Raw genomic sequence first — 26,447 nt, 5'->3', positions numbered from 1 at the left:
GCAAGTATGTCGATATGGTGAGGGATTTCGCCTGAAGCTACGGAGCCCACATAACGTAAATGTCAAGCGTTTCTTTTTTCAACACAATTTTCAGCCGCTTTCTGCAGGGGCAATGAAAACACTCCTGCAGCGTTTCCGATGGGAACTGTTTGATCACCCACAATATAGCCCTTAATTGGCTCCCTCTGACGTCCATCTCTGCTCACAAGAACCGCTGGCTACAAAAACAGCATTTTGGCGCCAACAGCGATAGGCAGACCAACGTAGAGAATTGGCGGAAAGCAAAGGCGGCTGCTTTCTATGACGTGGGTACTGGAAAATTTCTACAACGCCGACAAATGTCTAAGTTAGAAAGGCGACTATTTAGAGAGGCTAACTGCTGCGAATAAAAAATATTTAATTTTCACTGTTCTTTTCACGCCAGTGTACAGGTGATATCAGGTTTTGTGCGATTAGCACAGTACGATGAGGCGACTTGGGGACGCGAGAGAATGGTAAAAAGGAGCTGTAGTGTCTGGAAGCACTCATGACCACAATGTGAATGTAGGCGCTCCATTCATGGATACATCAGCCTGTCTACACCAGGAATTCTACACCTTCCGCGGCCCCGCTGTTGTCGAGCGCTTCTAGGCGCTTCAGTCCGGAACCACGCGGCTGCTACGGTCGCAGGTTCGAATCCTGCCTCGGGCATGTGTGTCTGTGATGTCCTTAGGTTAGTTAGGTTTAAGTAGTTCTAACTCTAGGGGACTGATGACCTCAGATGTTAAGTCCCAAAGTGCTTAGAGCCATTTGAACCATTTTGAACCATTCACGGCCATGCAAGACTGCCTAAAAACGGTGGTCTTAAAAATAACCTAACAAACTAAAACACATCGTCGGTGACAGTCGGTTTCAAATATGACAGGAATTGCCACTGTCACTGAGTTCATGTCCATCTCAAATAGTTTCCGAGCGAGCAGTGGGGAGGAAGGTCATGCAGCGGACATTTGAGTCGGTTACCTCGCCCAGTGCCATTACTGACAGCGGAAAATAAAACTGCAGTCTAATGGGCCAAGAAGTGGACGGCAGCTGACTCTAGGCGCGTAGTGCGGTTCGACGAGTCCGCATTTCGTCTCTTTTTCCAAATGACGTAAGGATATCAACGACAAGATTCGCTGATGATATTGCTATCCTCAGCGAAAGTCAAGAAGAATTATAGGATCTGCTGCAGGGAATTAATAGTCCTATGGTTACATACTGTGGACTAAAAGAAAATCGAAGAAAGGAGAAAGTAACGAGCAGTAGCAGAAATGAGAACAAGGAGAAACTTAACATCCGGATTGGTGATCATGAAGTAAGCGAAGGTAAGAAGATGTGCTAATTTTATTGCTGAATAACCGATGGGAGACGGAGCAAGGAGGACATCAGAAGCAGACCAGCACTGGCAAAAAGGACATTGAAGGCAAAGACAAGCATGCTAGTATCATTAATTTGAGGACGAAATTTCGGAGAATGCATGTTTGGAGTACAGCATTGCATGGTAGTGAAACTTGGACTCTGGGGAAACAGGAAAAGAAGGAAATGTAAGCATTAGAGATATGCTGCTACGGAAGAATGTTGAAAATTATATGGACTGATAAGCCAAGGAATGAAGAAGTTCTCCACAGTCGGAGATGAAAGGAATACATGGAAAACACTGACAAGAAGAAGAGACAGGATGATAGGACATCAGTTAAGACATCTGGAAGTGATTTCCATGGTACTAGACGGAGCTGTGGAGGGTACGTAGTGTAGAGGAAGACACAAATTTGAATAGATTTAGCAAATAATTGAGGGCGTAGGTTGTAGGTGTTACTCTGAGATGAAGAAGTTGCCACAGAAGAGGAAATCATGGCAGGCGGCATCAAAACAGTCAGAAGAAAACAAAGGCGCCGAGGGCATATGTGGCACAGTACGGTGTTTAACGCACAGGCTGTGGAGATGCAGAAGTGGTTCTGTGACATTTTGTGGGTCTTCTTCGTACAACAATACGGGAACGCTTATTCCGGTTCTCTGATCGTGACCCAGGATTTTAATTTCCACATTCTCGGTGAACAAGTCTTGGCATTTCTTCTGCATCATATTCTGAGGGCACTCATATCTGTATGTACGTCTACATACACACTCCACAGCCGACTGTTCTGTGTGTGGTCGAGGATACACTGTTTCACTGTCATTTGCTTTGCAGTCTCATTCGCAAATAGACCAAGGTAAAATCAACTATGTACACTAAAGAGCCAAAGAAACTGGGCCGCCCCGAGCACGCAGAAGAGCAGCAATTCGACGTGGCATGGGGTATATCTGACGTAGTGCTGAATTGACACCATGAATCCTGCGCGGCAGTCCATAAATACGTGAGAATACGACGGGAAGGAGATCTCTTGTGAACTGCACGTTGCAAGACATCCCAAATATGGTCATTATTGTACAAGCTTGGGGAGTTCGGTGGCCATCGGAAATGTTTAAACTCAGAAGAGTGTTCCTGGAGCCACTCTGTAGCAATTCTGGACCTGCGTGGTGTTACATTGTCCTGCTGGAATTTCCCAACTCCGTCGTAATACACAACGCACGTGAATGGATGCAGGTGATCAGACACGATTCATACGTACGTGTCACCTGTCAGAGTCGTATCCAGACGAATCAGGGGTCCCGTATCATTCCAACTTTACACGCCCCATGCCATTACAGAGCCTCCACCAGAATAAACTGTCCCCCACTGATATGCAGCGTCCATGGGTTCATGAAGTTCTCTAAATAGCCTTAAACGTCCATCCACTCGATACAATTTGGAACGAGACTCGTCCGAACAGGCAACATGATTCCAGTCATCAACAGTCGAATGTCGATGCTCACGGGCACAGGCGAGGCGTAATGCTTTGCGTCGTGCAGTCATCAAGAGTGGGCGTTCGGCTCCGAAAGCTCATATCGATGACGTTTCGTTGAATGATTCGCAAGATGACACTTGTTGATGGCCCAGCATTGAAATCTGCGGAAATTTGCGAAAGGTTTGCACTTCTGTCATGTTGAACGATTCTCTTCAGTCAAATCCCGCTCTTGCCGTATTTTCTTCCGGCCGCAGCGGTGTCGTGGATTTTATGTTTAACCGGAGTCCTGATATTCACAGTATACTCATGAAATGGTCCTACGGGAAAATCCCCACATCATTGCTACCTCGGAAGTGATGTATCCCATAGCTTGTGCGCCGTCTATAACACCACGTTCAAACTCACTTAAATCTTGGTAACCTGCCATTGTAGCAGCAGTAACCGATCTAACAACTGCGCCAGACACCTGTTGTATTAAATAGGCATTGCCGAGAGCAGTGCCGTATTCTGCCTGTAAATATCTCTACACTACTGGCCATTAAAATAGCTACACCAAGAAGAAATGCAGATGATAAAAGGGTATTCATTGAACAAATACATTATACTAGAATAGACATGTGATTACATTTCCACACAATTTGGGCGCATAGGTCATGAGAAATCTGTATCCAGAACAACCACCTCTGGCCGTAATAACGGCCTTGATACGCCTGGGGATTGAGTCAAACAGAGCACGGATGGCGTGTACAGGTACAGCTGCCCATGCAGCTTCAACACGATACCACAGTTCATCAAGAGTAGTGACTGGCGTATTGTGAAGAGCCAGTTGCTCGGACACCATTGACCAGACGTTTTCAATTGGTGAGAGATCTGGAGAGTATGCATTTCTTCTTGGTGTAGCAATTTTAATGGCCAGTAGTGTATGAAAAGTCGGTCGCTCTGCAGCGAGTTCCTTTCAGTCAATGTGGGTCTGGAAAGTTCTTTGAAAGGTGTCAGAAAATAAAGAAAACAAGAGTTACAGACAAAATACGTTTACTGACTTTCAAAATAATATCCCTTAGCTACAACACACTTGTGACATCAGGAGTTGTAAAGCTTTTGGAACTGTGACACTCTTCTTCTGGAATCATTCGGCTCACCATGGTCACTCGTTTTTGGATACCCGATCCACATCATTATGGGAGATGTGATCTGAGGATAGGATTTCATGATGAATCAAGCCTTTTGTGTCGATGCGCTGTCATAATCTCAGTTTTTGTCACTTGACCTTTTTCTAGGAGCATCTCCAGCAATGCCGCGGATATCCGACAACGCCTTACCACGGTGCTTCGAGCAATTACACAAGAAGCGTTTGGTGACAGTTGCCAACAGCTTTACAAGTGTCAGATGTGTGTTGTGTTGTGTCTAGGCTATGCTAACTATCGTCTCGGCAAATGAGAGCGTAGTTGTCAGTGAACCGTTCCTTGCAAAGTCGGCTGTAGAACTGGGGCGAGTGCCAGGACGTCTCTCTAGACCTGCCGTGTGGTGGCGCTTGGTCTGCTATCATTGACAGTGCCGACACGCGGGTCCGGCGTATACTAATGGACCGCGGCCGATTTAAAGGGTACCACCTAGCAAGTGTGGTGTCTGGCGGTGACACCACATGTTGTATGTAACTGTGATTACCCTGGAGGCCAGTAAAGTTATTTCGTCCGTAACCTTTCTTTCCTTCATCTTCTGAGACCATTCACCGACTACTTCAGATGCGCCTTGTGTGTCACGCAACCGAATTATACGTACGTCACTGGCTGACTCAAGGATTGTCATTCATCAGCCATGTCTTTCCGAGGGAGAGGTACATCTCTGGCAGACAGGAAAGAACAAAAGCAACCATTGCAACGCCGGTGCTATGACCGGCGACGACCAATCAGAGCGCTGAGAGCGTAAAGTTCGAGTCATAGCCTGATGTAACTCGAAACACAAAGGCACTTTTCGTGTCGCCTTTCGCCATGGGCAGCACAGCAGAGCAGGAGCGCATTCGACCAGCAAATTTGAGCAGTCTGGAAAGACTGCGGCAAGCTGCGAGCATTCTGTTGGTACATAACGAAATAATAAGCAACGAGTAGCATAAAACAAATTTAATTTCTTTACTTCTTCAGAAGGCTACACCTATCACATTATTTGCGAGTGTCAACTAAACGATGCATACAGCAAAATTTCATGATCCTAAAAAGTATACAGGAGCAGTAAGTGATACAATACTGCATCCATTAATACAATTAGAGCTCGTAGACGCTTACGTATGGTTCATATTGAACATATAAAATTAGTATCGATTACTAATTTTGTATCCGTCATGTTCGGATTTAGCATTAGCAGTGTGCTGCTGGACGCAATCACGCCGTATAAATACACTACTGGCCATTAAAATAGCTACACCAAGAAGAAATGCAGATGACAAACTGGTATTCATTGGGCAAATATGTTATACTAGAACTGACATGTGATTACATTTAGCCGGCCGCTGGTGGCCGAGCGGTTCTGGCGCTACAGTCTGGAACCTCGCGACCGCTACGGTCGCAGGTTCGAATGTGTGTGTTGTCCTTAGGTTAGTTAGGTTTAAGTAGTTCTAAGTTCTAGGGGACTTATGACCTCAGCAGTTGAGTCCCATAGTGCTCAGAGCCATTTTTTTGTGATTACATTTTCAAGATATTTGGGCTGCATAGATCCTAAGAAATCAGTACCCAGAACAACCACCTCTGGCCGTAATAACGGCCTTGATACGCCTGGGCATTGAGTCAAACAGAGCTTGGATGGCGTGTACAGGTACAGCCGGCCATGCAGCTTCAACACGATATCACAGTTCATCAAGAGTAGTGACTGGCGTATTGTGACGAGCCAGTCAATTGGTGACAGTCATTGGATCTCGACCAACGCGAGGAGCAATGTCACGATACGATAAACCGCAATCGCGATAGGCTACAATCCGACCTTTATCAAAGTCGGAAACGTGATGGTACGCATTTCTCCTCCTTAACACGAGGCATCACAAAAACGTTTCACCAGGCAACGCCGGTCAACTGCTGTTTGTGTATGAGATATCGGTTGGAAACTTTTCTCACGTCAGCGCGTTGTAGGTGTAGCCACCGGCGCCAACCTTGTGTGAATGCTCTCAAAAGCTAATCATTTGCACATCACAGCAGTTTCTTCCTGCTGGTTAAATTTCGCGTCTGTAGCACGTCATCTTCGTGGTGTAGCAATTTTGATGGCCAGTAGTGTACATTTGTGCTAATTTCTTCTATGCCTTCATTCACTTTCGTAAGTCACTTGCGTTTGAATTTAACTTTTCAAAGTGCTATAAAATTTTCCTTGTCAGTTAGCTACACTATGTGATCAAAAGTATACGGACACCTGGCTGGAAATGACGTACAACTTCGTGGCGCCCCCCATAGGTAATGTTGGAATTCAATATGGTGTTGGCCCACCCTTAGCCTTGATGACAGCTTCCATTCTCGCAGGCACACCTTCAGTCAGGTGCTGGAAGGTTTCTTGGGGAATGACAGCCCATTCTCCACGGAGTGCTGCACTGAGGAGAGGTATCGATGTCGGTCGGTCAGGATTGGCACGAAGCTGGCGTGCCAAAACATCCCAAAGGTGTTCTATAGGATTCAGGTCAGGACTCTGTGCAGGCCAGGCCGTGCATTACGAACAGGTGCTCGATCGTGTTGAAAGGTGCAGTCGCCATCTCCGAATTGCTCTACAACAGTGGGAAGGAAGAAGAAGCTTAAAACATCAATGCAGGCCTGTGCTGCGACAGTGCCACGCAAACCAACAAATCCCCCTCCATGAAAGACACGACCACACCATAACACCACCACCTCCGAATTTTACTGTTGGCACTACACACGCTGGCAGATGACGTTCACTGGGCATTCGCCATACCCACACCCTGCCATCGGATCGTCACATTGTGTACTGTGATTCGTCAGTCCACACAACGTTTGTCCACTGTTCAATCGTCCAATGTTTGCGCTCCTTACACCAAGCGAAGCGTCGTTTGGCATTTACCGGCGTGATGCGTGGCCTATGACCAGTCGCTCGACCATGAAATTCAAGCTTTCTCACATCCCGCCTAACTGTCATAGTACTTGCAGTGGATCCTGACGCAGTTTGGAATTCCTGTGTGATGGTCTGGATACATGTCTGCCTATTACACATTACGACCCTCTTCAACGGTCGGCGGTCTCTGTCAGTCAACAGGCAAGATCGGTCTGCACGCTTTTGTCCTGTACGTGTCCCTTTACATTTCAACTTCACTGTCACATCGGAAACAGTGGACCTAGGGATGTGTAGGAGTGTGGAAATCTCGCCTACAGATGTATGACACAAGGGACATCCAATCACCTGACCACGTTCGAAGTCCCTGAGTTCCGCAGAGCGCCCCATTCTGCTCCCTCACGATATCTAATGACTGCTCACGTCACTGATATGGAGTACCTGTATGTATGTGGCAGCACAATACACCTACGTACGTTTTTTGGGAGTGTCCGGATACTTTTGATCATATAGTGTATACCTCACTCTTTGGATGTGTCAACAGAACATTAATCTTGTTTTCCTCTAGTTGTTAATGGCAATGAGTTGCTATGGCGCACTGGTTAAATGGAAAAGAGAGAAAAGAGAAAGCACATGTTCAATATGTATGGGAATTGGATATGCATTCTAGTCTCCTTCTCCCCTTATCTCTGTCCTTCTCTTCCTCTCCCTCTCTTTGTCCATCTCTGCCTACTTCCCCCTCTCTCGTCTACTACCTTCTCCCCCTCTGTCCTTCTCTTCCGCTATGTCCATCTCTGCCTCCTTCCCCCTCTCTCGTCTATTACCTTCTCCCCCTCTGTCCATCTACTCCCACCTCTCTCTCCATTTCCCTACCCCCTCTCTCTCTCTCCCACTCTCCCTATCCATAATCTCCTTTCCCATTTCTCTGTCCGTAATCTCCTCCACTCCCCCTCCATCTCCTCCTGCACAATCTCTCTTACCTTACGCCTTGTTTATTGTTAGTCCAAATTCAGATTTTGTAGCAATAGTCCAATCACAAGCCAATAAGCCAACGTTTCACAACTACTTATTTTATTGGCCTGAGTTACCGAACTGCTTTGCGTCGCGGTCTGTTCCCAGCCCCTGATGCATAGGCTGCTCTGCATCACAGGACTGTTGTGTAGGAGTAGTATCAGCCTGGCTGGAGTGATGGATAGGAAGAGAGGGAGACAAGAGGGGATGAATAGACAGAAGGGAGAGTAGGAGAAGGCCAGAGTGTAAGGGGAGAGGAGGTGGACAGTGAGGAGAGGGGCAAAGGAGATGACAGAGGAGTTGAAGGAGTTGTACAGAAAACAGGGGAGGATTATAGTGAGGGGATACCTGACAGGTATGGAGGGGATGGACAGAGAGAGGAAGTGGAGGAGACAGAGTGAGGGGGAGGAGGAGATGAAGAGAGAGAGTGGGAGGAAGAAAACGACAGAGGTGGGAGGATGAGAAGGACAGAGTGATAGAGGAAGAGGTAGAAACAGACATGGGGCAAGGAAGTGTGGGCGATATTGTGTCCAATGCGTAGGTGGGCAAAGCTGCAGGGGAAAGACGTTTATATACAGAGCCCATGTGTGTTAATGCGTTTATTAAACTGTAAAAATTTTAAAGTAGATCGGTCAAGTAGTTTTTTAAAGTATTGGTAAGAATATATCACCTTTATATGTTACATGTATAATAATAATAATAATAATAATAATAATGTCGTGTGACGAGGGCCTCCCGTCGGGTAGACTGTTCGCCTGGTGCAAGTCTTCGATTTGACGCCACTTCGGCGACTTGCGCATCGATGGGGATGAAATGATGATGATTAGGACAATACAACACCCAGTCCCTAAACGGAGAAAATCTCCAACCGAGCCGGAAATCGAGCCCTGGCCCTTAGGATTGACATTCCGTCGCGCCGACCACATTTTTTTTTTTAATCTCATTTCGTTCGTTTTCGTTCGTTGTATCTGCTCGGGGCGGACGTCGAAAGACACACGCTGAGCTACCGAGCCGGCTTTTTTTTTTTTTTTTTTTTTTTGTTCGATATTGCTCGAAGCGTTCGGTCTGGGAGGACGTCACGAGACATCCGTTCAAGTGGATCGTTGATTCTTTGACTCAGTTTTTTTTTATTACAGAGAGCATGCAGCCCTCTGATCGAACACGCTGAGCCACTGTGTCGACAAACCACTCAGCTACCGGGGGCGGACGTTACATGTATTAAAGTGTATAGCCTGTGTCCGTCCGAATGTTCGACTATTTTACAAAAATTTGAAGGAAATCGGTACAGAACTTCTAGAGATTTTTGACATTAACGTTTCCCCTTTTCTATTAGATATTTACTTATACAGTATGTTTTAATGTACTAAAATATGTTTTCAAAAACAGGTACGTATTTGAATGAAACGTTGTGTCAAAATTTCAAAGCGGTAGGTGAAAAACTTTCAGAGATATAAAATTTGGAGCTAACGTACATTTACATTTTTCTTTATATAGATTACGAAATGGATTAGCATTTTGCAAATCCGGACTGACATCAACCGTCTGTGGCAGGTGAAAATTTTTGCCGGATCAGGACTCGAACCCAGATTTCCCGCTTTTCGCGGGCGGTCGCCTTCACCACTTTGGATATCCGAGTAAGCCTCCAGGACCCACTGGAACTGCCATACGTAACGGTGCCCACAACATTTGACACCCGCACATTTCGTTATTCCAGCACGGGGGGAGACAAATATTTTATCATCATTGTAACCCGTCGAGCCACGGATACGTCGATCTAGTTACAATGTCTGTGTTTATCCAGTGTCCGTATCTTTAGCGTGTAATATCCATCAGACATGCGTGCCTGTCTGAAGCAACGGACTCTGATTGTTCCGACGATTACAGCCGTGGTAGTGATTAAGAAACGGATTAGCATTTTACGAATCCGGATTGACACCAATTTTTCTGAGATAAGCAGGAAATACAGATTCAAATCCCGATCTGGCACAAATTTTTATTTGTCATAAAAACCAGACGTCAATCTGGATCCGCATAATTTCGTAATAATTATCACAGCTCCTAGCATGTTTAGTTTTATGTTCAAAAATATTCAAACGTGAGTGAAATCTTATGGGACTTAAGTGATAAGATCATCAGTCCCTAAGCTTACACACTACTTAACCTTAATTATCCTAAGGACAAACACACACACGCCCATGCCCGAGGGAGGACTTGAACCTCCGCCGGGACCAGCCGCACAGTCCATGACTGCTGTGCCATAGACCGCTCGGCTAATCCCGCGCGGCTGTTCAGTTTTATCCTTGAGAAGATAATATATGAGACTTTTAAATATAACTTTGATGGGATCCAAGTCGAAGCGCAGAACCTACCGTATCTGGCTTAATCAACAGCCCTGAAGAGGAATTGAAACAAATGACCAACGGCACTGGAAATGGCTGTCATCAAATTTGTTCTGCTCATAAACGAAGCCTCGTTATTATTCGCCTACAAGACCAGGATACTGAACTGCGATTCTCGTAAAACCGGTCCTGAAAGAGAATCCGCAAATTGAAATAGCAATAAATAATAAACGTATTAGGTACGCAAGCTTTCGCTTGCATACTGATTCAGACACTGTATAAAAGAAAATGTTGTGACAATTTTAAAGTTCTTATTTTCTTTAATTCTCTCTATTACTTAATGAGCGTTTTATTAATGTGATTGCGTATTATTATTAATTTATTTTTATTTATGGTTTGGTTTAGCGATTTCTAATTACTGTTTGCTCCTTTTGACAAAGTGAGTCTTTTCAATTATGTTTGCGGTGGTAATGAAGTCTATGTTGCTGACTGTTTTCCGTAAGCTAAAGAATCCGATAATACCATACGCGTTTCGCAGCAGCAGATCTCGTTGAGTCTCCTTGCTGGAAGTTCTCCACCCGAAATCGCTAAAGATAATTTATAGCTCTATGGAAATCTATCGGTACAGCCAAGTGCTATGCCGTGTCATGTGTATGGAATGTGGAGTCCAACTTTAGTTCGTGAAATTATTTAGGTCTTCGGAGAAATATTCTCGACGAATCCCAAAACGGTGTAAAACTGCAGGTTTGCACCATCAAACCACACAACACTTCCGAGCAACTTGCGTATTTATAATCTCCGAATATTTCTTTTCAAATGATTAAGGGCTATGAACTCTACACACCTGATACTCCTTTTGTGCTTTTATATGTATTTATTTTCTTCAATACGATAAAACATAGATTACTGCCTTAATGGTGGCTTCCAACAATGTCCTCTCCATCCGACATAGAACATCTCTCCTCCAATGTCCAACATGTAATAATTATCTCTTTGCCGTAGCTTAATACAGTCTGCATATCTTTGTTATCGAGTTCGTAGAGATGCTTAAATTCCACAGAGTATTTATCTCTCGCGCAGGTATTTCATATTTATCGTCATATTAACAGTCCATCGCACATTGTTTGTAACACCACAACCGCCCCTGCCCTGGCGTACGGGACTACAAGTCCCACCGCCACACCTTCACCTGCCCATGTTAGGCAAAATTCTTCTGCCTGACTCATGTAGTACCATCACCGCACCTCCAAAGTGAATTGACTAGCCCCCATTCTACGTCCAATACTTTCCAATACCCCCATTCTACGTCCAATACTTTCCAATACCCCCATTCTACGTCCAATACTTTCCAATAATACCTGCCCATGTTAGGCTAAACTTTTTTGCCTGACTAATGTAGTACTGTCACCGTCAGAGGGTGGTACGGGACTACAAGTCCCACCGCCACACCTCCAAAGTGCAATAGACCGGTGATGCTGTAATGTAACATATCACAAAAAAAAAAAAAGTTTGCATCACGAAACGTTCAAAATCGTTGACAAGTCTCCTATTTCTTTTTCACTTCAGTGTTGCTTCAGTATATCCTCATATGTAAAATTCTGGTGTCACATTGTTAGTTGCCATAATCCGAAAGGACTCGATCGATTCTGATGAGATTTTACATGTATATTCGCTACCTCTGAGAATCTGTCGTAATATTTTTTCATAGCCCTAAGTGATAAGGGTGGTTCACCCCAAAAAATTTTTCTAAGTTTTTTGTACAGAACTTCTTTTTTTATTTTTTTTATGATGTGGCAATACAAAATACACGCACCCCTAAATTTTCACGGTTCAACTAACAACCCGAATTTTTGAACAGCGATTTTAGTAATTTAATAACTTTTAACTCTCGTCGATAACTGATCAATTGATCAGTTATCCCCGCCAGGTGTCTACCGGTGATAGACTTTCACTATTCGGTAGATAGGTAATTGAGGAAAACGCACCAAAAGCAACGACTCGAATATCCCTATTTGAACTAGACCGAGACGTTTAACTAGGTAGCACGCGTCATTCACCAAACCGATATTTAGACCTAGCGCAAATACATCGACTTTTATCGTACGGAAATATATCGTACGATCACACTCTTTTAGTGGAACAGAGAAGTTCCTATGCTCTCCTTTGTTCCTCTAAAAGAATTTAATCGTAAAATATTTTTACGTACGATAAAAATCGATGCGTGTGCGGTTGGCCTTATTCATAATACTGGCGAACACGTTTCGACACGAAACTGCCGCTAGGTTTGTATACTCATGGACGAGCCGTGTATCGGCTGCAATTGTTAAATCCGCGGGGTCTACCGTAGAAACGCCAGAACTAATAGTGACCGATACTGCCGGACATCCCCCTAAGCCTTTTCTCACTCCCTACACAGTTTTCGTCCATTATTATTGTTTGTCTCACGAGCTCCCGCCAACAACGGCTATTGTCTTACACGTATACATTATTCTTAATAGACTAGAGATAATTTATATGGCAAAACAACGATTACCGGTCAGCTACAACATATAAAGATTTCCTGATGCGGAACGAAGTTCACCTACAAAGAGAGCTCAAGGCGTCGCTCACTGAGCACAGAAACCAGCAATGGTCAAACCGCCTCACGGCTCTCAAAGTGCAGGATAACAGCCTCTGGCAAGCCACCAAGCATGTCACTAAAAGACGCGCTAGGATGCCGGCTCTGCATGGTGAGACAGGACTAGTGTTCAGCGCCGAAGATAAAGCCAACGCACTCGCCGACGTCTTCGAGAAACAATTCACCCCAGCAGAGGCGCAAGACCGAGAACACGAGAGAACAGCTAACTGCATTTCTCGCAGCAGAAGATGACGTCGCTGTCCATATACCTGCCTTCTCAACCGAGGAGGTAGTAAAAGCCATCAGATCACTACCCACAAATAAAGCCCCAGGTCATGACCTCCTCACCAATGAACTGCTAAAACACCTGCCCCAGCCAGCGATAGAAAAACTGATAGAAATATTCAACGAGATCACGCGAACACAAAAATTCCCGAAGCAGTGGAAACACGCGGAAGTGGTCGCGATCGCTAAGCCTGGAAAAGACCCCCCCTCTTTCCCCAGCACCACCGTCCCTTAAGTTTACTCCCCACTCTCAGTAAACTTTACGAGCGCCTCCTTTTGGTTCACATCGAACGATACATACTTAGAGAAGAAATGCTCCCCCGATTCCAGTTCGGATTTCGCAACAAACATTCAGCACCCCAACAACTTATGAGAGTAGTCGAAGCCGCCACAGAAGCCTTCAACCGGAAAGGCTACTGTGGCCTAGTGCTACTCTACGAACTTTACACATTAGGGTTCCCCGGCCAAATCGTTGAGCTACTGCGCAGCTACCTAGCTAATCGTACATTCTCTGTCAAAGTAGACACTGCTAAGCCGAGCACACGAGGCATACGGGCTGGTGTCCCACAGGGCTCGGTGTTAGGCCCTGTGTTGTACAACTTACACACAGCCGATACGCCGACTGCCCCACAGACCCACACAGCGCAGTATGCCGATGACAGGGCTTTTTTTTTGCCACCAGCACCAACAGGAGACTTGTTACACGAAGACTACAAAGCCTCCCCAACAACACTGAAACATGGGCCAAGAAATGGAGAATTACAGTAAACAGCGATAAAACACGAGCGATCATGATTGCACAAGAAAAAGGCAAACGATCCATTGCACACCGTCGAAGACAGAACAGAACACTCAGGCTCCACAGGCGTGAAATACCGTGGAAAAAAACCGCGAAGTACCTGGGGGTCACTTTAGACCAACGCCTTACCTGGAGAACGCATATAAACGATCTCCGCAATATGGCAAGCGCCAGGTTGAACGAGCTGTATCCACTACTAAACAGCAGCAGCAGCCTCGTAGCGACAACTGGAGTCATTCTCTACTGCTGTTTAGTAAGACCGATATTCGAGTATGCCTGTCCGGTGTGGGGATATGCAGCTAAGTCGCACATAGCGCGGCTGCAGAGAACTCAAAATCTGGCACTGCGACGGGCATTACACGTCCGCTCTCGATTCCCCACGGCAGACACACACGAAGCCGCGGCAATGAAACTGCTCACACAAAGATTTCGAGAACTCGCGGCCGTATTCTACCGATCCGCTCGCAACTCCGTAAACCCACTCATAAACACACTAGAGAACTACCCCAGTAACCCAACAAAATTCAGGAGACCCAAAGCAATCCTGGACTAAACAAAACACGATATCAAAAAACCACTGCATAAAAAGTTAGGCCAGAACAAAAGTTAGGGGCACGCCCTGCGTGCCATATAATTGCACAGTTAACTAGAAGGAAATGTCAGAAGACAAAAACCCTTCATCACAGATATTCTCACATTTGTGAGAAAACCATACAGAGTGTTACAAAAAGGTACGGCCAAACTTTCAGGAAACATTCCTCACACACAAAGAAAGAAAATATGTTATGTGGACATGTGTCCGGAAACGCTTACTTTCCATGTTAGAGCTCATTTTATTACTTCTCTTCAAATCACATTAATAATGGAATGGGAACACATACCAACAGAACGTACCACGGTGACTTCAAATACTTTGTTACAGGAAATGTTCAAAATGTCCTCCGTTAGCGAGGATACATGCATCCACCCTCCGTCGCATGGAATCCCTGATGCGCTGATGCAGCCCTGGAGATTGGCGTATTGTATCACAGCCGTCCACAATACGAGCACGAAGAGTCTCTACATTTGCTACCGGGGTTGCGTAGACAAGAGCTTTCAAATGCCCCCATAAATCAAAGTCAAGAGGGTTGAGATCAGGAGAGCGTAGAGGCCATGGAATTGGTCCGCCTCTACCAATCCATCGGTCATCGAATCTGTTGTTGAGAAGCGTACGAACACTTCGACAGAAATGTGCAGGAGCTCCATCGTGCATGAACCACACGTTGTGTCGTACTTGTAAAGGCACATGTTCTAGCACCACACGTAGAGTATCCCGTATGAAATCATGATAACATGCTCCATTGAGCGTAGGTGGAAGAACATGGGGCCCAATCAACACATCACCAACAATGCCTGCCCAAACGTTCACAGAAAATCTGTGTTGATGACGTGATTGCTCAATTGCGTGCGGATTCTCGTCGGCCCACACATGTTGATTGTGAAAATTTACAATTTGATCACGTTGGAATGAAGCCTCATCCGTAAAGAGAACATTTGCACTGAAATGAGGATTGACACATTGTTGGATGAACCATTCGCAGAAGTGTAACCGTGGAGGCCAATCAGCTGCTGATAGTGCCTGCACACGCTGTACGTGGTACGGAAACAACTGGTTCTCCCGTAGCACTCTCCATACAGTGACGTGGTCAACGTTACCTTGTTCAGCAGCAACTTCTCTGACGCTGACGTTAGGGTTATCGCCAACTGCACGAAGAATTGCCTCGTCCATTACAGGTGTCCTCGTCGTTCTAGGTCTTCCCCAGTCGCGAGTCATAGGCTGGAATGTTCCGTGCTCCCTAAGACGCCGATCAATTGCTTCGAACGTCTTCCTGTCGGGACGCCTTCGTTCTGGAAATCTGTCTCGATACAAACGTACCGCGCCACGGCTGTTGCCCCGTGCTAATCCATACATCAAATGGGCATCTGCCAACTCCGCATTTGTAATCATTCCACTGACTGCAAAACCACGTTCGTGATGAACACTAACCTGTTGATGCTACGTACTGATGTGCTTGATGCTAGTACTGCAGAGCAATGAGTCGCATGTCAACACAAGCACCGAAGTCAACATTACCTTCCTTCAATTGGGCCAACTGGTGGTGAATCGAGGACGTACAGTACATACTGACGAAACTAAAATGAGCTCTAACATGGGAACTAAGCGTTTCCGGACACATGTCCACATAACATCTTTTCTTTATTTGTGTGTGAGGAATGTTTCCTGAAAGTTTGGCCGTACCTTTTTGTAACACCCTGAATATGCGAGGAGAGAGAGAAGGGGTATAAATTGTGTTACACGTATACATTATTCTTATAGACTAGAGATAATTTATATGGCAAAACAACGTTTGCCGGGTCAGATATAACAATAAAGATTTTCAGAGGCGGAACGAATTTGCCGGGTGTAGCTAGTTTCTCAATATATCTCCCAGAAGTGTTGTTTACCTGGTTTCCTGATTTCTCCAACTTCGGGTTTTTGTAATGAGCGGGTATTGCATCTGTTTAAGACCTCACCCTCTCCCCTTCCCCCCCCCCCCCCCCCACCGCACACCTCTCACAGGGCTGAAAGCGGAGACAGACGCCGACTACTGTGCGTCAGCGCGGTGCGTCGCGTGGCACCGCGTGACGTCACAGGCGGGAAGTCGCTCCCGTCGCCTTTCACCCCGCTGAGTTCTGTTCTCTGCCGCCGACGCCCTCCCTGGCTGTGAAAGGACGGCCACTGGCCGGTATGGCCCACTATATATACTCGCTGCAGCGTCCACCCTGGTCATCAGTTCGCCAGCAGCCGCTGCAGCAACCACACGAATCGACATGAAGGTCCTGGTGAGTACGCTAACTCTCTCACCGAGCCAAGTGCTGACAGTACAGCACGTGACTCAATGGCCCAGTGCACACCTTTCAACTGGACGCCACTTCGAAGACTAGCGTGTCCCTGCAGCTATCCACCTGGGGAACGAGATCTACATTCTAACGTGGAATCCGAACCATGTGCAGTGGAGAATCCTCACATCTATGAGAGGTGTTTAGATTAAAGATAGGCAGAAAAATTTCTCTGTCCGGTCAGGATTCGTTTTCCCCGTACACACTCTACAACTAGACTACATTATTGACGGTTAGTGGGGCAAAGATTATTTTCAGTCCACCTATGCCTTTTTTTCCTGAAGCCGGCCGCTGTGGCCGTGCGGTTCTAGGCGCTGCCGTCCGGACCCACGGGACTGCTACGGTCGCGGCTGGCCGAAGTGGCCGTGCGGTTAAAGGCGCTGCAGTCTGGAACCGCAAGACCGTTACGGTCGCAGGTTCGAATCCTGCCTCGGGCATGGATGTTTGTGATGTCCTTAGGTTAGTTAGGTTTAACTAGTTCTAAGTTCTAGGGGACTAATGACCTCAGCAGTTGAGTCCCATAGTGCTCAGAGCCATTTGAACCATTTTTTTGCTACTGTCGCAGATTGGAATCCTGCCTCGGGCATGGATGTGTGTGATGTCCTTAGGTTGGTTAGGTTTAAGTAGTTCTAAGTTCTAGGGGACTGATGACCTAAGATGTTAAGTCCCATAGTGCTCAAAGCCATTTGAACCACTTTTTTTCGGAATTATTATTAAATTTATTTAGTTACTTTTTTGTAATCCAGATTTCAGCTATTCTACCGTTTTAAATTTATAATGTTTCGATCTCAAACTGTTTCCTGTGTAAGACAAAAAAATGGCTCTGAAGACTACGGGACTTAACAGCTGTGGTCATCAGTCCCCTAGAACTTAGAACTACTTAAACCTAACTAACCTAAGGACATCACATATAGCCATGCCCGAGGCAGGACTCGAACCTGCGACCGTAGCAGTCGCGCGGTTCCAGACTGAAGCGCCCAGAACCGCTCGGCCACACCGGCCGGCCCTGTGTAAGACAAATTACTTCCTAAACACAGTCACTGGTAGACATCTTCAATTATAACCGCTTGGTTGCACTTGCAAATTATTTCTTCGTACATCCATATTTAAACTGGACGAAGCTGCGACACATCTGGTATAATTTTTATTAATAGCGAAATTCCTCCAGCTGTACTTAAGATTTTATACTTACTTCGGTACTAGTTTCGACGTTGCCTCAACGCCATCTTCACGCCCTTACACTTTGATGAAAGCACTAGTTTGTGGCTGTCTATAATTCCGCTGTGAGACCAACACGTGCTCCACATGGATGGCGGGCAGTAACTGATTAATTAACGACCGATTTTGTAACCTAGAATGTTAAATATGGTGAATCATGATATTAAAATGCAACGTGGATGGGACTGAACATTCCTTGTCTGCGACTAAATGACGGTATATGGTACACTGGTGCATCCAAGCCGTCTTACGGTGAAAGTGCAAACAGGAAACCAGTTACGGTGCTTTTTCAGTAAAGTAAATAAAAAATCAAATTGGTCCTCTAATTGTGTCATTTATTCATAGACAAGGAATGCTTGGTCACGTCCATGTTGTTATACTGTGTCACGAAGCACGATATTTAACTTGATGATGAGGCTCCTAGGCTATGAAACCGGTCGTTAAATGAATTTTTTACGAGAGCACCCAAGCTGTTATTATTCAAGATGTCTGCTTCCTACGTTTTATTAATTTCTACCTCACTGTAAAGTGGGTCAGTGCGCATTCATTCCTGTCAAGACGATATTATTTTCGTGTCAACCACATTTTATATTTCCTGGCACATCAGTAACAAAACAGGGTTTTTAGTTCTTAATTTTTGTATTCCTTTCGCCCCATATAGGCTTGGGGGGACAGTGCTGCAATCGAACTGCTCTTCAGCCAAATGATATATAACATACACAAAGACGAAAAACATTAACTTAGAAGATGAGGTACTTACGAAAGCTTTTAAATTATGTGAGGATGGATTTAATGAAGTTTTACGTAAATTAAATTTGATTTTCTTTTTTTAATTATTTTTTAATTTAAAACAGAAAATCTCATATGTAAAAGGAAAACAAGAATAGATTTAAGACACGCTGTGAAACAGTGGCTCAAAAACGAAGCACTGTACTGTCACTGAAAATTGAAGGCCCTTCTTTGAGAAAAATAATTTGTTGTTCGATGGGAAAGTGTTTGGTTGTTTGGTGTGTAGTATGGTAAGAGGGTAGAAGTATGGAGTACTGATGCGTTGTACCATTGGAGGCAGACTAGAGGTTGGATAGTCAGGAAATGGTTAGAGTGCTGACGCGTTACCTGCGTATCCAGTAATGCTGGTAACTGATGGGTTATGCATGGGGATCATATCAACCTGTACCGCATCAAAAACAGACTGAAGATGACGGAATGAAGCGTTGAAACTGGTAGCGACAAAATAAATTAAAATCATAAGGACGGCTGCAGGTGTTTTTATTTTTCGTCACGATAGTAAACGGCCGTCGTTCCAGAGACCTCCTGCTAAAAGGATGGACATACAAAAGTCAGGAAAGAAGTTGTTAGCAGTGTCTCGAAGATCACAAAATGCAGGGGAGAAAAGGAGCAGAGAAAGATATTGAGGGAAGCGGAGGAAAGCCAGAATTCTATCTCGTCCGTAAAAAGGCCGTAGCATTTCACTAAGAAGAGAACATTACGTCAACCAGGCATTACAGAATGAATTTACGCAACCTACTATCCTTACCTTTCTTAGTATAAGGGGCGATCAAAATGTTTCCTTTTCAGGGCGTTCCTTCAGCGATTACATAACGCAGCGCGACTCCTATGCGGGTATGTAAGCACCGACATACGGGCAAGGGATTAGTGTGGCGTTCGTATCTTTGCGACTTGCATGCGGTAAGAGCAAACAGTGAACTTTGGCGACTAAATTATCAAATGCGTCCAAAGAGGACCAACATGTTGTTACTCTTTCCTTGGCTGCCGAAGGACAAAAACCGGTAGACATCCATCGCAAAATGAAGGAGTTGTATGGAGTAAGTAACATGTCTATCGAAAACTACCATCCTAGCATGGTGCACCAAGTTCAAGATAAACCCCGTCCCCTTATTGCAGATTTCGTAGCGCAGAAGTTACCCCAACTAAAGTGGGAGAAACTCGAGCACCTGCCCCTTAGTCCTGATCTCTTCCCCTGCGATTATCACGCCTCCGGTCCCTCAAAAACCGCCTTCACCAAGTCTGCAAGTCTCACACACCACATTCGTCTTTCTCCAACGCGCCTCTAGCGGGCAGTGGTTAATCACATTTTCTAAGTAAAATAGAGAAAGATAGGAGACAGACAGTAGTATCGTCTTACCCCTTTTTCTAGTTCCATTCAGTTGGCACTTTCACTTTCATTGACACATTTTTATCTGAAATATAATGAGTTTAAAAATCGTCTGGTTGTACAGTTCACTCTCTTTTCCCTAATTAAAGTTGTAACTTTTTCCAAGACATATTATCAAATGCGTAAGTTTTGGAGTACAATGTGTGCGGTATAAAAATTGTTTACTTTCTGAAAGTCCATTAAAGTAAAATTTGAGAGGGCTTATGAAGAGTCAATGTGCGCACCATTATTCACTGGAACACGAATGGGAGAATCTAATATTGGAGCTCTGAATACTGTCCATCACATGGCTTGCATAGTGTGGATGCAGAAGGACTTGTAGGCTGATACTGTAGACTTTGGGTTGACGTTTCCGACCTTCGTCATCTTCAGGCTATCGTAGTACAGATGTAGAAGGACATATAGGTGATACCGTATATACTGGGTTGACATTTCCTACCGTCTCTTTGTCCCCAGGCTATCGTAGTCCTGGCTCTGGCCACCGTGGCGTTTGCTGAGGAGGAGAAGAAGCAGGAGAAGCGAGGCCTGCTGGGTCTGGGATACGGAGGCTACGGAGGATATGGAGGCTACGGAGGCTACGGAGGCTACGGACACGGCCTGGCCCTGGCTGCCGCCCCCGCAGCCATCGCCGCCCCCGCCATCGCGCACGCCCCCGCAGTCACCGTCGCCGCCGCCCCCGCCATTGCTCACGCCCCCGCAGTGGCTGTCGCTCCAGCTATTGCCCACGCTCCCGCTGCCGTCTCAACTGTCTCACAGGTACGTATTCGCTTCCATCTACTCACCACAGGTACTAGGACAATATATGTGGCCAACCAAGGTAGCTCTGTTGGCACCCCATCAACCTATCCCCACACCAAGCAACAAATTCTTAAATGACAAGCACTGCACCTGGCTTTGCGTACCCGTCTATTTTTTCCCAAATATTTGGTTAGTAAAATAAAACTGGCTCGGAAAATATTTCATGCACCTTCAGACAGGCAACCAAACTTACATCATCCATATACGGGCATTCTTATCTTAAGGTGATTGAAATATCGTCTAAGCCAGCTTTATTTTGTCAACGCTGTATACCCTGTATTCTGCACCGCCCTCCCTCATAGCCAAATGCTGTCCTCAATCTTCCATTAACTTGACTCCCTGTAGCGCACTGTACCCTGTACCTCCTCTTCACCCATCCTTGAGAACTCTTCCTATGGCCCCATCCACTTGTACTGTGGGATATCGGCATTCACCAATTCTTTGGGCTTACCTCACAGATATCTATAGCTGTATGTGTTGTCCTCATTTTTGAACTCTTTTATATGTTAGGACTATTTTTATTATATTGGTTGCAGTTACCTTCAACACAGTATTTCCGGCCACTTGATTCTGGGGTTACGACGAATCTTACCTCCTCACACAATGAATAACTTATGATAAGAAACCCTGTAGTGTATCAGTCTGAGAACAGATCTTTACGATACTATGGCCAAGTTGCGTGCCTTCTTCTTCGAAATTCTTTCCCGTTTCCTCATAGGGACTGTCCTGCCTGCAAGGTAGGATTTCAGCAGCAAAATGTGCTACACGGGGACTCCCTTTCTATATTTCTAATAGGTTAAACATCAGCCCTTCGTGCAACACGGAGCCGAGTGCTCTGCGGATGTCCTTGAATACTGTGCCTAGATACTCTCGGGCATTACAAGACGTCTACAGCTTCCTCCAACAATCACAGTAGTTGTTAGGCTTTTGTATGAGCGCTTCTGAATCCGAACTGAAGGTCTAGAAGCAGATGTGTAGCTTTGACGTTGTGTGATAGGCCCACATAGCATAGTCTCTTAAAACACTGGCATGTCGTCATGCTTGTAACAGCTCACCCAGTCTTCCTCTCTTCTTCAAATTCTAGCCGTGAACAACATTTAGCCACCTGCCCTTTCCTAAGCCACCACTTCATTTGTGGGATTCACCCATCCAACCAATTAAATTGTATCATTTTACGAAACTGTGTGCTAAAGAAGGATTAGTAATCACAGACTTGATTTTAACGGCCAGAGTTCTTCGGCTAGAGCACTGCCTTTCAAACTCAAGAGTTAAAGTTCGAGTTTGCGCCTTGCGTGCCGTTTCATTTTGTCAGAAAGTTTCAAAAAACAGCCTCTTCATCTCCGTTTAACTACTGCAACCGTCATCCATTGGAATATGCTAACTGTAATCAAGCCAAACTGCCCTCCGGATGTATATTATTAACCAATCTCTCCATTTAGTCAAACTGTGATATTAATTTTTGTTGACTTCGAATTCGATTCAGTACCCCCTCATTTGTTATCACATCAGCCTATCAAATTTTCAGCACCATCCTCTAACACCAAACTTCAACAGATTCTACAGTCTTTGTGTCTAAACTGTTTGTCATTTACGTTTCTCTTCTACACATGGCTGTACTCCAAACAAACACTTGCTCAAAAGACTTTCTAAAATTAAAATCTGTGTACAACGTAAGCAAATTTCTCTTTTCCAGAACTGCTGGTATCAATTTTATATCCTCTATACATCAAGCAGCTTCAGTTATTTTGGTGCCTAAATAACAAAATTCATCTACCACTTTTAGTGTCTCGTTTTCTTTATCTAATCCCCTTACCTTCGCCTGATGTAATTTGACTACACTCTATTACCCCTACATTATTGATATTGGGCTTACAATTTGTCCTCAATAAACAATTCCTTTCATTCAAATGCTCATCCAATGGCTTTAGTGCCACTTTCAGAAGAACGGCGTCATCGGGAAACACTAAGTTTTTATTTAGTTTCCCGGAACTTTTATTTTCTTTTCCAAAATTCTCCTGAGTTTCGTTGAATACAATGTACGAGATAAGATTGGTGGAGCATGGGATTCGTATTTCCGATCAATTACGGTCTTTGTATTTATGGTGAAATATCCTCAGGTTATCAGGCGAGTCGTGGCGTCGTGCTGTCGCAACGTTTCGACGAGTTTCTTGCTCAACATCTTCAGGTGAAGATGGAGATGTCGAGTTGGAAACTTGTCGAAACATTGAGACAGCACGACGCCACGACACAAACGATAACTGGAGAAGATACCAGTGAAATTCGCCGAGGAAGCATGCATTCCCATAGCGTATCTGCATTTATGTTATGAAAATGATCGCTACCTTGTAGATGATGTGGATGATTATTGTGCAAGGATGCCTGATAGCCTGCTACCGCGTGATCACCTAGCGATGCTTTATCATTCTACCTCTGCCCAGGTGAGCTATGGCACCACCCACTACGCCCCCGCAGTGGCTAAGGTGGCTGCCGCCCCCGTCGCTGTGGCCGCCCCCGCCATCGCAGCCGCCCCCGCCATCGCAGCCGCCCCCGCTGTCGGCCTCGGCTACGGACACGGACTGAGCCTGGGATATGGCCACGGGCTGGGCTACGGATACGGACAGGGTCTGGGATACGGACGCGGTCTCGGTCTGGGATACGCCGCCGCCGCCCCCGCAGTCAGCCTGGGATACGGAGGATACGGACACGGTCTGGGATACGCCGCCGCCGCCCCCGCAGTCAGCCTGGGATACGGAGGATACGGACACGGTCTGAGCCTCGGCTACGGACACCATTAGGGCCTCAAAGAGTGGAGACGACATCGCCCCACAATCACCACCGCCGACGTTCATTGCCCATCATCACAGCACTCAACATGGCCACACATGTATCACCTTCGATACTCACTGTGCATCACCCCAAAGTTAATAAAAGTATTATTTTGAATACACGTTAAACTAGTGTGTCTGTTTACTTCTTCTCTTGATTACCTTGTCCTTTACTGTATGAATAAATGATGATGGCGTCCTCTTGGGTAAAATATTCCGGAGGTAAAATAGTCCCCCATTCGGATCTCCGGGCGGGGACTACTCAGGAAGACGTCGTTATCAGGAGAAAGAAAACTGGCGTTCTACGGATCAGAGCGTGGAATGTCAGATCCCTTAATCGGGCAGGTAGGTGAGAAAATTTAAAAAGGAAAATGGATAGGTTAAAGTTGGATGTTGTTCAATCTGTATATTGAGCAAGCAGTAAAGGACACAAAAGAAAAATTCGGAGTAGGTATTAAAATCCATGGAGATGAAACAAAAACTTTAAGGTTCGCCGATGACATTGTTATTCTGTCAGAGACAGCAAAGGACTTGGAAGAGCAGTTGAACGCAGTGGACAGTGTCTTGAAAGGAGGATATAAGATGAACATTAACAAAAGCAAAACGAGGATAATGGAATGTAGTCGAATTAATTCTGGTGATACTGAGGGAATTAGATTAGGAAATGAGACACTTAAAGTAGTAAAGGAGTTTTGCTATTTGGGGAGCAAAATAAATTATGATGGTTGAAGTAGAGAGGATATAAAATGTAGGCTGGCAATAGCAAGGAAAGCGTTTCTGAAGAAGAGAAATTTGTTAACATCGAGTATAGATTTAAGTGTCAGGAAGTCGTTTCAGAAAGTATTTGTATGGAGTGTAGCCATGTATGGAAGTGAAATGTGGACGATAAATAGTTTGGAGAAGAAGAGAATAGAAGCTTTCGAAATGTGGTGCTACAGAAGAATGCTGAAGATTAGATGGGTAGATCACATAAATAATGAGGAGGTATTGAATAGAATTGGAGATAAGAGAAATTTGTGGCACAACTTGACTAGAAGAAGGGATCGGTTGGTAAGGCTTATTCTGAGGCATCAAGGGATCACCAATTTAGTATTGGAGGGCAGCGTGGAGGGTAAAAATCGTAGGAGACCAAGAAATGAATGTACTAAACAGATTCAGAAGGATGTAGGTTGCAGTAGGTACTGGGAGATGAAACAACTTGCACAGGATAGAGTAGCATGGAGAGCTGCATCAAACCAGTCTCAGGACTGAAGACCACAACAACAACAACCTTGTCCTTACTAAACTATCTATATTACTAAATGCCGAAGATGACAATCCAACCGCAGTTGTAGACAGCTAAACCAACAACTCCCAGGGGCAACAAGAACTTGATTTGCTGCATTCATCAGAGTTAAAATCGCTCAAAAGAGGAAAGACTGCTGGATGTGATGGGATACCAGTTAGATTTTACACAGAGTACGCGAAGGAACCTGCCCCCCTTCTTGCAGCTGTGTACCGTAAAAGAGCGTAGCGTTCCAAAGGATTGGAAAAGGGCACAGGTCATCCCCGTTTTCAAGAGGAGACATCTAACAGATGTGCAGAACTATATACCTATACCTCTAACGTCGATCAGTTGTAGAATTTTGGAACACGTATTATGTTCGAGTATAATGACTTTTCTGGAGACAAGGAAACTACTCTGTAGGAATCAGCAAGGGTTTCGAAAAAGACGATCATGTGAAGCCCAGTTCGCGCTATTCGTCCACGAGACTCAGAGGGCCATAGACACAGGTTCCCAGGTAGATGTCGTGTTTCTTGAGTTCCTCAAGGCGTTTGATATAGTTTCCCACAGTCGTTTAATGAACAAAGTAAGAGCATATGGACTATCAGACCAATTATGTGATTGGATTGAAGAGTTCCTAGATAACAGTACGTAGCATGTCATTCTCAATGGAGAGAAGTCTTCCGAATTAAGAGTGACTTCAGGTGTGCCACAGGGGAGTGTCGTAGGACCGTTGCTATTCACAATATGCATAAATGATCTTGTGGAAAACATCGGAAGTTCACTGAGACTCTTGCGGATGATGCTGCAGTATATCGAGAGGTTGCAACAATGAAAAATTGTACTGAAATGGTGGAGGATCTGCAACGAATTGACGCATGGTGCTTGGAATGGCAATTGAATCTCAATGTAGACAAGTGTAACGTACTGCGAATACAAAGAAAGAAAGATACTTTATCATTTAGTTACAATATAGCCGGTCAGCAATTGTAAACAGTTGATTCCATAAATTATTTGGGAGTAGGCACTAGAAGTGATTTAAAATGGAATGACCATATAAAATTAATCGTTGGTAAAGCAGATGCCAGACTGAGATTCATTGGAAGACTCCTAAGGAAACGTAATTCGAAAACAAAGGTAGTAGGTTACAGAACACTTGTTCACCCACTGCTTGAATACTGCTCAGCAGTGTGGGATACGTACCAGGTAGGGTTGACAGAAGAGATAGAGAAGATCCAACGGAGAGCAGCACGCTTCGTTACACGACATTTAGTAATCGCGAGAGCGTTACGGAGATAATAGATAAACTCCAGTGGAA

The 26,447-nt window shown here is 45.1% G+C and overlaps 1 protein-coding gene across 2 annotated transcripts; it reads left to right on the top strand.

Annotated features, from left to right (window-relative positions):
- The first annotated feature begins 16,674 nt into the window (after nt 1-16,674).
- Nucleotides 16,675-23,994, top strand: LOC124551127 (cuticle protein 63). Of its 2 annotated transcripts, XM_047126090.1 has the most exons (4): nt 16,675-16,791; nt 20,699-20,998; nt 23,479-23,734; nt 23,795-23,994. In XM_047126090.1, exons 1-4 carry the CDS (start codon nt 16,780-16,782, stop codon nt 23,833-23,835), a joined length of 609 nt encoding a protein of 202 aa, XP_046982046.1. In that variant the 5' UTR covers nt 16,675-16,779; the 3' UTR covers nt 23,836-23,994. The 2 variants fall into 2 exon arrangements, with proteins under 2 accessions (XP_046982046.1, XP_046982045.1); XM_047126089.1 differs by having other exon boundaries at nt 23,479-23,994.
- The last annotated feature ends 2,453 nt before the right edge of the window (nt 23,995-26,447 follow it).

This window comes from Schistocerca americana, chromosome 9 (assembly GCF_021461395.2).
Source record: "Schistocerca americana isolate TAMUIC-IGC-003095 chromosome 9, iqSchAmer2.1, whole genome shotgun sequence".
NCBI classification, from domain to species: domain Eukaryota; kingdom Metazoa; phylum Arthropoda; class Insecta; order Orthoptera; family Acrididae; genus Schistocerca; species Schistocerca americana.
This window is presented reverse-complemented; position numbering and strand designations above follow the sequence as displayed.

What these genes read in the sequence shown, in the direction of transcription:
- LOC124551127 (XM_047126089.1), top strand. An exon ending in CCGTCTCAACTGTCTCACAG is followed by an intron (nt 20,999 to 23,478) that starts GTACGTATTCGC and finishes ACCTCTGCCCAG; the next exon opens with GTGAGCTATGGCACCACCCA.